At 41.5% G+C, this 13275-nt stretch overlaps 1 protein-coding gene across 1 annotated transcript in view; it reads right to left on the bottom strand.

The window, feature by feature from the left end:
* Positions 1-13275, bottom strand: part of MRPS28 (mitochondrial ribosomal protein S28) — a 77206-nt gene that overhangs the window by 46675 nt on the left and 17256 nt on the right. The window contains exon 2 of the mRNA XM_084849249.1: positions 7385-7566. Coding sequence (XP_084705375.1) covers positions 7385-7566 — 182 coding nt within the window. The remainder of the gene's footprint in view (positions 1-7384; positions 7567-13275) is intronic.

Raw genomic sequence — 13275 nt, 5'->3', positions numbered from 1 at the left:
ATGCGTACTCAGAAGCAAGCCCCACTGAATTTCCATGGGGCTTACTCCCAAGTAACTTTGTATAGGACTGCAGCTCAAGTCACTTCAAACGTTCTGTAAGTGAATGGAGTGGTGTGAAGGATTCAGTTATAAATGGGCAAGGTACCCTTGAAGGAAAAAAAGCAGAATTAGATGCGTAGAAGAGGATTTACTATAGACTGTACACAACTGATTGATCATATGTGACAAAAATATGACCAAATAATGGCTAAGTATTTTTTTAAAACAGTACAACAGAAAAGATAACATAACAATCAATAAGACTGATACTTCTGCCAATTAGAAAGGAATACTTAACTGAAACAATGGGGCAAAACAAGTTCTTGTTTCTGAATTTTAAAAACCCCAGCTACATAGGAGTTAGGCATTTGACTGATTGATCAGTATGTGATAGGAACTCTTATCACCTGGTCAGGTTTTCCATATTTCTTTTTAACTGACACTCAGTGTTCTATGGCAACTGAGCATGCTTTGTCCTCACAGGCCTGTGTGTATTTTTTTTGCGGGGTTGCCTCCTTGTGCTTGTTAATTATACTTCTGCAAGCTCTGGGGCTTCCCCCTAAACATGCTTCTATATCCCTCTTCTTTCTCAATAGCCCCAATTTAGCTCCAAACTTATTAATACTCACCATCAAAGTGAGCTAATAGAGGGAGTGACTGAATACTGAATCAGTGCTCAGTCTTCTTTTTGATGTATGATAACATGTATACTTTGATTATAAACACAATAAAAGGTAAATAGAATTTAAGAGCTATTAACCTTTTTGCAATTCAATTTTACACAAGTAAATTAAAGGTCTTCAGCAAAGGAGATCGTTACCTTGTCGTGGTGCTGGAGCTTGACCACCTCAATGACGTCATGAGCTAAACCATGAAGGGACACCCAAGACAGGAAGGTCATGGCAGAGAGGTCAGACTAAATACGATCCCTGGGGAAGGAAATGGCAACCCACCCCAGTATTCTTGCCATGAAAACTAAATGGATCAGTACAACCAGAGATATGTCGGTATACCATCGGAAGATGGGACTCCCAGGTCGGAAGATGGTCAAAATGCTACTGGGGAGGAACAGAGGATATGTTCAACTAGCCCCGGATGTGATGACGCAGCTAGCTCAAAGCCGAAAGGACGGCTAGCAGCTGATGGTGCTGGTGGTGAACGACGCATCCGATGTTCTAAAGATCAACACACCATAGGAACCTGGAATGTAAGCTCTATGAGCCAGGGCAAATTGGATGTGGTTATTGGGGAGATGTCAAGATTAAATATAGACATTTTGGGTGTCAGTGAACTGAAATGGACTGGAATGGGCCACTTCACAACAAATGACCACCAGATCTACTACTGTGGACAAGAGGACCACAGAAGAAATGGAGTAGCCTTCATAATTAATAATAAAGTGGCTAAAGCAGTGCTTGGATACAATCCAAAAAATGACAGAATGATCTCAATTTGAATTCAGGGTAAGCCATTTAACATCACAGTGATCCAAATATACGCCCCAACCACAGATGCTGAAGAAGCAGAAGTAGATCAGTTCTATGAGGATCTGCAGCACCTACTGGATAGCACGCCAAAAAGAGTTGTTATTTTCATTACAGGAGACTGGAATGCTAAGGTGGGTAGTCAAACGACACCTGGAATTACAGGCAAGCATGGTCTGGGAGAACAAAATGAAGCGGGGAATAGGCTGATAGAATTTTGCCAAGACAACTCACTGTGCATAACAAATACTCTTCCAACAACCTAAGAGATGACTTTATACATGGACTTCACCAGACGGTCGACACCGAAATCAGATTGACTACATCCTTTGTAGCCAAAGGTGGCGGACATCTATGCAGTCGGTAAAAATAAGACCTGGAGCTGATTGTAGTTCAGATCATGAACTTCTTATTGCACAATTTAGAATCAGACTAAAGAGAATAGGGAAGACCCACAGATCAGTCAGATATGAGCTCACTAATATTCTTCATGAATTTGCAGTGGAGGTGAAGAATAGATTTAAGGGACTAGATTTAGTAGATAGGGTCCCGGAAGAACTATGGACAGAAGTTCGCAACATTGTTCAGGAGGCGGCAACAAAAAACGTCCCAAAGAAAAAGAAAACCAAGAAGGCAAGATGGCTGTCTGCTGAGACACTGGAAGCAACCCAAGAAAGAAGGAAAGCAAAAGGCAACAGTGCAAGGGGGAGATATGCCCAATTAAATGCAAACATTCCAGAGGTTAGCCAGAAGAGAGAAGGAATTATTTTTAAACAAGCAATGCGTGGAAGCGGAAGAAGATAATAGACTAGGAAGGACAAGAGACCTCTTCCAGAAAATTAGAAACATTGGAGGTAAATTCCAGGCAAAAATGGGTATGATCAAAACAAAGATGGCAAGGACCTAACAGAAGCAGAGGAGATCAAGAAAAGGTGGCAAGAATATACGGAAGATCTGTATAGGAAGGATAATAATATCGGGGATAGATTTGACGGTGTGGTCAGTAAGCTAGAGCCAGACATCCTGAAGAGTGAGGTTGAATGGGCCTTAAGAAGCATTGCTAATAACAAGGCAGCAGGAGATGACGGTATCCCAGCTGAACTGTTTAAAATCTTGCAGGATGATGCTGTCAAGGTGATGCATGCCATATGCCAGCAAATTTGGAAAACACAAGAATGGCCACCAGATTGGAAAAAATCCACTTATATCCCCATACCAAAAAAGGGAAGCACCAAAGAATGTTCAAACTATCGAACAGTGGCACTTATTTCACATGCCAGTAAGGTAATGCTCAAGATCTTGCAAGGTAGACTCCAGCAATTCATGGAACGACAATTGCCAGATGTATAAGCTGGGTTTAAAAAAGGCAGAGGAACTAGAGACCAAATTGCCAATATCCGCTGGATAATGGAGAAAGCCAGGGAGTTTCAGAAAAACATCTATTTCTGTTTTATTCAGTATTCTAAAGCCTTTGACTGTGTGGATCATAACAAATTGTGGCATGTTCTTGGTGGTATGGGGATACCAAGTCATCTTGTCTGCCTCCTGAGGAATCTGTATAACGACCAAGTAGCAACCGTAAGAACAGACCACGGAACAACGGACTGGTTTAAGATTGGGAAAGGAGTACGTCAGGGTTGTATACTCTCACCCTACCTATTCAGCCTGTACGCAGAACACATCATGCGACGTGCTGGGCTTGATGAAGCCAAGGCTGGAGTTAAAATTGCTGGAAGAAACATTAACAATCTCCGATATGCAGTTGATACCGCTTTGATGGCTGAAAGCGAGGAGGAGCTGAGGAACCTCATGACGAAGGTGAAAGAAGAAAGTGCAAAAGCTGGGTTGCAGTTAAACCTCAAAAAAACCAAGATTATGGCAACCAGCTGGATTGAGAACTGGCAAATAGAGGGAGAAAACGTGGAGGCAGTGACAGACTTTGTCTTTCTAGGCGCAAAGATTACTGCAGATGCTGACTGCAGCCAGGAAATCAGAAGACGTTTACTTCTTGGGAGGAGAGCAGTGACAAATCTTGATACAATAGTGAAGAGCAGAGACATCACACTGACAACAAAGGTCTGCATAGTTAAAGCAGTGGTATTCCCCGTAGTAACCTATGGCTGTGAGAGTTGGACCATAAGGAAGGCTGAGCGAAGGAAGATAGATGCTTTTGAACTGTGGTGCTGGAGGAAAATTCTGAGAGTGCCTTGGACTGCAAGAAGATCAAACCAGTCCATCCTCCAGGAAATCAAGCCAGACTGCTCACTTGAGGGAATGATATTAAAGGCAAAACTGAAGTCCTTTGGCCACATCATGAGAAGACAGGATACCCTGGAGAAGATGCTGACGCTAGGGAAAATGGAAGGCAAAAGGAAGAGGGGCCGGCCAAGGGCAAGGTAGATGGATGATATTCTGGAGGTGACGGACTCGACCTTGGGGAAGCTGGGGGTGGCGACAGCTGACAGGAACCTCTGGCATGGGCTGGTCCATGAAGTCACGAAGAGTTGGAAGCGACTGACCGAACAAACAACAACAACAACAAATTAAAGGTAGGCCTGCACTGGAGGTCACGTTCTCCTCCATGCATTTGGTTGTTCAACAAAGCTTGTGTAAATGGTCATTTGATCCTTCAGTGCTCTCATGTTAGACTCGCATCCTGTGCTTGCATATTGTTGTTGAAGGACAACTGAGTTGTCTGCCAAATATAATAAAAATTCTGATGAATCCTGATTTGCACTGGCTTGCACCTTGATTCCAAGATGTGACTCTTACTAGCTAATGCTTAATTATCTGCAGTACTAAAGACATACTCCAAAAACATTTACACATTCATGGTCTCACCAGTTTGGGCAACACAGTTTTTTGTGGAATATTTAACCACAAGAAGCAGCACCTCAATTTGTGGCTGAAAATAACTTCTGCAGAACAACAAAGTGGGTGGCGAACAAAAAGTACATTGTAAGGCATCTAAGCGAATAATATGATGTCCACAGTAGATAAAGAGTTATAATTTCCAAAGTATACACTACTATAAATAAAGTTGGGAGTTATTTGCTGAAAAATGCATAGGATTCAGCCTGCAATCACATAGCTACTATGTGTGTATGCTATAAAAAAAGCTGTCTACTGTTTGACAGTAGACATGCTGGCACCACATGCATTGTTTGGGCTAAGAGCTATGGTGAATAGCACTGTGTAAAAGAAGCTTTAAAATGCTACCCCTTTGAATTTAACCTCCTTTAAATATAAATAGCAGCTATTCCTTCTTTACATTTCTATGTGCAAAATGGGACAAGAAGAAAAGTCTTGTCAAAGATTTCTTTCTGGGATTTTGGTACTTTGTGGCTAGAAAAGCAAGGTGAAGTATGACTTGCTTTATTTGCCAAAAGACATGGAGGAATCATTACAAGTCACTGAAAACTACATTTCTTTTTTTTCTTTTTTTATAGCAGAGTGCCATTTCTTGTAAAAAAAAATCAAGCTAAGGAAAAAAAAGTAAAAATTTATTTCCTCAGTATATATCAATAAGGCTGTGCCAATGAGGCTTGCTCAGGGAGGAGGAGGAGGTGCAGCACACACACACCCCACCACTAGTTAGCTGTCTCCTTGCGAGCGGGAAACGGCTAGTGGTGGGGGGGTGCGCAGCATCTCCTACCTGGTCGGCTGTTGACCAGCAGTGTGGTGCACATCCCTGCCGCTTGCTAGCTGTCTCCTCGTGAGCAGGACATAGCTAGCAGTCCTTGGAGGTGTTTCCACCAGTGATTTACCCCCTCAGTTGACAAGGCACAGCGCAATCTCGAGGCCCACAACAAACCCATTAGTGTATCCTCAGAAGTAACTCCCATTGTTGTCAATGAGGCTTGCCTTCTTAATGCCCATAGAATTTACAGAAATCCCCCTCAATTGACATGGCACAGTTTAAAGACCAAATTCCCTAAGTATGGTAAAGTGCGATCTCAAGGCTCCGATTCTCCTTTGTTTGGTTTACTGCGTTAGGAAGAAACTACTTCCACCCTTTGTTATAGAGATCCTGTGGATTAAAATGGGGACGGGTTTCTGTCTTTGTGTTTACTGCTCTCTTTCTCAGCACAAGCCTATGTGTGTCTATTCAGCCCTGATTTGGCAACTAGAGTTTCCATTCGCCAAAGCTCCCTCCCCCTCAACCCCTCGCTGAACTTTCTCAAGTTGATACTTTTGGCACCAGGCTGTCCGGGTTGCTCAGAACGAATCACCAAGTTAGACAAGGTGCTTCGTATACAAGCCGCTTCACTTCACGGTGCCTCATTGCTATTCTGCTCCACCTCATATCACATGGAGGCACCTCCAAAGCAGTGCGCTTCAACTCATTATTCGGGCTTCAGACCGTAGCGGTGCACAGCCCTATATATCAGTCACTTATAAAGCAAGAAGAAGACAACAACATGTGCAAGGTACAAGAAACAATACGGCAATGAAAATGAAATTGCTTTCCAGAATCATAATTGATATTGGTGACATTCAGATGATCAAATCCTGACTTAGTAAGACAGGATATGCAATGAGCTCCATGCACCTACACTCAGTCTTTTGCTGCCACTTCAGTCCTGTCTTTACATGAATGGCAAGTGAACTGGGAACTATGATTAATGGCTTCCTGATCCTCGTCTTATCATTTGTTTTATATTTTTATGTTAGATTTGGATCCTATTGTTAATTACTGTATTGTTAGAGTTTTAATTTTGTTTTTATTTGGGATTTTTGTTGTTTAAAGAATGCACTTTATAAAACCACTAACAAATATAACAAATAAATACAAACAAATGTCTGGCTTCTTCGCTTGCCCACATAAACAGAAGAGTGAAGCAGCAGTAAAGGACTGTATGCAGGTATATGGAGACCATGCACATCCTGGCTTATTATTAACCCAGGATTTGACTGCCTGAACCAGGCCACTGTCATTAATCATTACTAACTTTAAGTAAATGTACAGCCTGTAAAAATAGCAGGAGAGTGGGATATCTTGGAACCTTTGTGCAGCTAGTCAAGAGATAAACAGCAAGATGTGATTCCTACAAATTCTGCTGAAGAGGAATTATCCTTAAATTATCCTACAGCCATCCTTAAAAACAAATAATGTATCCATAATACATACAAACTTTCACCACATTCTTCCATATAAAAATGTATGAAAGACTTCTTAAAAACTATGCAAAAACATAACATGGTTGATTCAATAAAAAGATAAATTTACTTTAAAACCTTTTGACCTGTTTAAGGCCATATTGATGAAACCTTTCAAAATATTATAACCTGGCAATACTTAGGTTCCTAAACAGTTATGACATGGAGAAAACACATGCAGCATTAGGATGAAGAACAAGGATACAGTTCAATTTCAGGCAGGCATGGAAACAGCATTTGGGGGTGGGTTTTTTTAACCTGCTAATATTTAGACAGGTTCAACGATAAACTGTTAAAAAGATCCCCTGCCTGTACTCTTCACTCCCTCCCACAGAGATCCTCATACAGATTGCTGTTTTACTGCTGCTAGTGGGGATCGCTGGTGTATATTTATGTGTGCGCGCGCGCACGCATGTCTATATGTGTGTGTCCACATTCATGAGGCCCCCAACTCAGCATCACATGTGGCCCTTGAGGATGAAATGTTGTGCACCCCTATTTTATGCTCACTTCCCTTACCAGCAGGAAGGAAAATGAAAAAAAAAATGAGGTAATGTCTAAAACCAATGAAGGTCTTATAAAATTTCAAAATTTGAGAGTCAGTTATTCAACAATTGTTACACAAAGCCCACTTCATTAGAATGCATAATATTCCATTTCTATCATACATATTAGACTTCAATCATAAATGCTTTACTTACTCGCCATCTACTTCTGGTCGCTTGCATACACAGTGAAATTTGCCACCAAAATCTACATAGAGATCATCCTCTAAGATGTAGAAAATTTGTCCAAGAACAATTTTGTCTTTGGCAGGTCCCATCTGAATTAAAGGAGAGCGCCTCAACATAGATGCAAAGGATTCCATGTTCTTGGAAGGCACCTAAACATAAAAGAATTTTTAAAAAGTTTGTGCGTATAGCTGGTGCACATTTAACCAAGCCTTCAATATTCTTTCATGTACAGAAGATCATTTATAATTGTATATACTTTGTATCCCTTTATTTTAGGTCACTTAGGTCCCCAATCACCATAGGCGGGAGCAGGCTGCATTCAAAGATCCACCCACGCACACCCAAACAATTGGCTGGTGCTATGTTCTGACTTGCTATAGGGAGGGAAGAGATGGACTGAGTCCCTCCACTCCTGCCAAATGAGTGATTAGTACTGTCAAAACTAGCATACCAACTATCAAAATGCTCTGCAATGCTAAGTACATTTACATAAGAAGTTCCATTCGAATCAATAGGACTCATACGTCCATCAAGTTTCCATTTCAAAATAAGAATACAACAGAAAGAAAACGTCACTTTTTTCCACAAAGGCCACTTATTCCAGGAATCTGAAGACTTTTCAATGAGTTTTCATTCCATTTTTCTAAAGCTCCTTTTCTCTTTCTAAGGCCTGCTTACCATCTAAACGGGGTTGGCCACATGGCATCCACGGGTGCAGCAATGCCTGCCAGGACCCTAGGTATACCTGCCAGAGCCCCACCCCACCCCCGCTTCTGCCACCTACCTCTGTACCCACTGGAGCCCTAACAAGATCTCATTAGGGCTGCTGTGGTGAGCATGCAGCAGGAGGAGCACGAAGGGGCGGGGGAGAGGAGCGCGAAGGGGCGGGGGAGAGGAGCGCAGCAGTAGCGGGGGAGGAAGAGTGCGATGGCAGTGGCAGGAGAGGGAAGGAAGTGAGCGCAGCAGGGAAGAATGCATGGCGGTGGAGAGGAAGAGGGGAGGAAATCACTGATGAAGGTGCACCCATCCCCACAGCACCATGTGGTGGTACCCACAGGCACTTTTCAAACTGAAAAATGTGTCTCCAGACCAAGAAGCATTTGCCTACCCCTAACATATAATGATCTTCCTATACATATATACCTTGCATTTAAGCAGCAGCACATGCACCATGTAGGTGTGGTCTGGTCACCACACCTAAAAAAGGATATTGTAGAGCTGGAAAAAGTGCAGAAAAGGGCAACTAAAATGATCAAGGGCCTGGAGCATCTCCCCTAGGAGGGAAGGTTACAATAGCTGCGATTATTTAGCTTGGAAAAAAGGAGGGTAACGGGAGACATGATAGAGGTCTGCAAAATTATGCATGGTGTGGAGAATGTGGATAGGGAAACTTTGTTCTCCCTCTCACAATATACTAGAACCCGAGGTCATCCCATGAAGCTGATTGATGGGAGATTCAGGACAGATAAAAGTAAGGACTTCTTCACATAGTTAAACATGGAATTTGCTACTACAAAATACAGTGATGGTCACCAACTTGGATGGCTTTAAAAGGGGGTTAGACAAACTCCTGGAGAAGTCTATCAATGACAACTAGGTTTGAGGGCTATGTGCTACCTCCAGTACAAGAGGCATTATGCCTATGTACACCAGTTGCTGGGGAACATGGGTGGGAGGTTCTGTTGCACTTGTGTCTTGCTTGTGGGTTCCTGGTCGACCGGTGTTTGAACAGAATGCTGGACTAGGTGGGCCCTTGGTCTGATCCAGCATGGCTCTGCTTATGTTCTTATGCATGTTGTCATGTGTGATAAATTCATGTGTGTCTTTTTTGACATTTCCCAACCTGCTACATGCCAGATGTATTTGATTTCATCTCCTTCAGCCCCAGCCAGCATGGTCAATGGTCAGGAATGCTGGGAGTTGTAGTCCAAAACATCTAGATGGCCGCACCATACATACACTTCTTAGACCCAAACAGTCTTTGTGAAGAATGTTCTGTACTGTGAAGCAGAAAATTGCTTGCTTGTTCTCCCACTGTAGGTTATCAGTGGGCTCTAAGCAAGGGCGGAATCGTATGCATGTTTAGACATAAAAGAAGTCCCTACAACTCCCAGCTGGGATTTGCAGGGATTTTTTTCTGTCTAAATATGCATAGGACTGCGCCTAAAATTTCCAGTGAACAGAGTAAACTAAATAATCTTATCAGATTGGCACCTAGCACAAAGAATGTAAAATATATTATATAAAATAATGGTTAGTGTAAAGCCAAAATAGAAGATCTTGTAACTGACCATACTAGCACAGGAGTATGTATGAGCTTTGTGGTTTAAAAGCTGAAGCAGGAGCAGAACAAAATTGCTGTCTCTAACTACATTCCATAACAACTGGAAGCTAGCAAGTTGTACCACAAGAATTAATTGGAAGTGTTCATTTTAAGAGGTGCATGTACTGTAGTGTTTTAGGATTTTATATATTATGTTTTATTTGAGAAGTGTACACCACCTTGTGAGGGCTCTTATGTCCTGAAAGCTGTTTAGAAAATGTTAAAACAAATAAATGAAAATACTTCAGAAGCACAGGTAAATTAAGTATCAAACAAAGTTGTTAACTGGTGTTTGAGTCTGAATGAAGGAGTGGATTCTTTGAATTAGTTTTTGCGGTGCAAGGTGATTTATTGCAAAACTACGGCTACAATTCAAATGGATATCAAAGATTTAAGATGCATTTAGATCACACACCAACCCAGAATTGGAACAGTCTACAATTTGAACACAGAGAATTTCTACAACATCAGGATACACAAGGAGCTGCCATAAAGTTACTGCTAAGGGGCACTTCACAGTAGAAAAACTAGCTATGTGAATCTTCCCTTAGAACGGTATTCCCAGTTTCAATTCAAAATATGTTTAAGTAACATAGATGGTTAAAATAAACAGTAGGAACCCTAAATATATCCTAAAAATACATATTAATACACAGTAGAAAAGATTATGACATAGCTGGGTTGCAAAGTCAACCTTGGACAAACAACTTAGTCTAGATGGAATTCTCTGTTAGTCAGATAAATGAAGTAGGTAATTTCAAGTAAATACAACATTCAGATAAATACTTAGGATACATTCCACACAATAAGCTTTAGGTAGATAGAGTATGATGAGATATTTAGAATATTCTTGCTCCAAATTCTACGTTGACAGCTTCAGGAAGGGTGTAAGAAGAATGAAAGGAAGTTGTCCCCACCCCCCACTGCCCCAAGAGGAAACCAGGAGGAACTAAGTATTCTGAAAGATATATGTGGGAGCAAGGAAAATGCATGCCTGGGATGTTGCATTTTCATTTACTGTTGAGAGTACATCAGTTATTTCTATTTCTCATCTATCTACTAATGGCTTGCTTAATCATTTAATCCATAGGAAACCAGCAGTAAAAAGAGGTGATTTTGATGACAAGTTTTAACACAAAATCTTTGGACTAGAGAATATGAAATACTTGGATAAATCACACATTTCTTGTTCAGTCTTGAAACAGTCCATATATCTATATAGACTGGGATTCGCACATAACAACAACCAAGAGTTGGGGATTGAGTATTGGTTAAGTACGGGTTGACACTGAATTATAGGGTTTGCACATAATGACAACCCACAGTATGGTTTAACTATGGGCTGTTAACCATGAACAACCCAGAGTTCATAACGCAACAACAAACCATGGGGCCTTTTCATGGGTTATTCATGGTTAACAACCCATAGTTAAACCATCATGCAGGGCTTACACATAACAGCCCAGAATTCAAAAAATAACCCATGATTCAACAACAACCCATGCTCGACCCATACTCTGGGTGAGTCATTATGGGTGAACCAGGTTGTAGTCTATTACCATGAATGCAGCTACAAAATCCAGAGGGAATCTCACAGGTCAAGTATCCTGGCACTAGTAAATTACCCTAAATTTCATAAATTTTGGGTTCCTCTGATCTTTCAGAATTGTTTTTCGTAAAGGAAGCCTGTAGCTCAGTGTAGAGCACACATTGCATGCTGAATGTCCCTGATTCAATCCCTCTCATCTCCAGGCAGAATTGGGAAGATTCCTGTCTGAAATTCTGGAGAGCTGCTACCAGCCAGAGTAGATAATAGTGAGCCTGAGGAGCCAGTAATCTGACTCAGCCTAAGGCAGCTTTCTATATTCCTAGCTCTAGAAATGCACTTACAAGTAATTTTAGGTTAACCCACAGGATTATCAAAAGATGTGTGTTGGGGGTGGGGGGGGGGGAGAAGCCCTCAGTTTTCCTGTGAGGCTGTACTGCTCTTTGAATTCTTTTGTTAGTTTCATACATCTTTAAATTCTGAGACTGATCAGAAAAAACTAAGCTTTAAAAAGAAATACATAGGAGTTTAATACATAGAAGAAATAGGAGTAATGTACTGGAGTGAATAAAATTCATTTTTTTAAAATCAGGTTTTTAATTAGATTTTTAAAAATTTAAATCAGTTCTTTTAAAAAAGCCTTAAATAAACTAATATTTTTCTCATTTTAAAAGACAGTTCCAATTAAATCTCAGCATGAACATACTAAACCTACACTTACAGGCCCTGATCACATTTAACACAAATCATAGAATAGTAGGGTTGGAAGGGACCTATAAGGCCATCGAGTCCAACCCCCTGCTCAATTCAGGTATCCAAGTCAGAGCATCCCTGACAGGTGGCTGTCCAGCCTCGTCTTGAATGCCTCCAGTGTGGGAGAGCCCACTACCTACCAAGGTAATTGGTTCCATTGTCATATTGCTCTAACAGTCAGGAAGATTCTCCTGATGTTGAGCCAGAATCTGGCTTCCTTTAACTTGAGCCCATTATTTTGTGTCCTGCACTGACTGAGTGCAGAGATTCTGGCCTTCCTTTCTGTGACAACCTTTCAAGTACTTGAAGAACGCTATCATATGTCCCCTCAGTCTTCTCTTCTCAAGGCTAAACATGCCCAGTTCTTTCAGTCTCTCCTTACAGGGCTTTGTTTCCAGTCCCCTGATCATCCCCGTTGCCCTCACTTACCCCTCTCCAGTTTGTCTGCATCCTTCTTAAAGTGTGGTGCCCAGAACTGGACACAGTACTCAAGATAAGGCCTAACCAGTGCTGAGTAGAGGGGAACTGGTACGTCACGTGATTTGGAAGCTACACTTCTATTAATGCAGCCCAAAATAGCATTTGCCTTTTTTGCAGCCACATCACATTGTTGGCTCATATTCAGCTTGCGCTCTACCACAATTCCAAGATCCTCCTTGCTTGTAATATTGTTGAGCCAAGTATCGCCCATCCTGTTAACTGTGCATTTGGTTTCTTCTTCCTAGGTGCAGAACTTGGCATTTATCCCTATTAAATGTCATTCTGTTGTTTTCTACCCAGTGCTCCAGCCTATCAAGATCACTTTGAATTTTGTTTCTGTCTTCCAGGGTATTAGCTATCCTACCTAATTTTGTGTTATCTGCACATTTGATAAGCATTTCCTGCACCTCCTCATCCAAGCCATTAATACAAATGTTGAAGAGCACTGGGCCCAGGACTAATCCTTCTGGTATTCTGCTTGTTACCTCTCCCCAGTCTGAGAAGATCCCATTGATAAGCACTCTTTGAGTCCAATTCTGTAGCCAACTGTGGATCCACCTAAGAGTTGTTTCATCTAGCCCACTTTGAGCTAGTTTGCTCATGGGGCACTTGGTCAAAAGCTTTGCTGAAGTCAAGGTATACAGCCAGGGCCAGAAATATTGGAACAAAGATAACTGTTTTGGCAGTTGGCCTCTGTATACCACCACATTGAAGTTGAAAGGAAACACACCCAGATGGGAGCGAAGTCAGGACTTT

Source organism: Heloderma suspectum, chromosome 4 (assembly GCF_057233095.1).
Source record: "Heloderma suspectum isolate Gila_16-S chromosome 4, 16-S_ref, whole genome shotgun sequence".
Lineage (NCBI taxonomy): Eukaryota > Metazoa > Chordata > Lepidosauria > Squamata > Helodermatidae > Heloderma > Heloderma suspectum.
The sequence above is the reverse complement of the archived record's forward strand: the minus strand, read 5'-3'. Positions and strand labels throughout refer to the sequence as shown.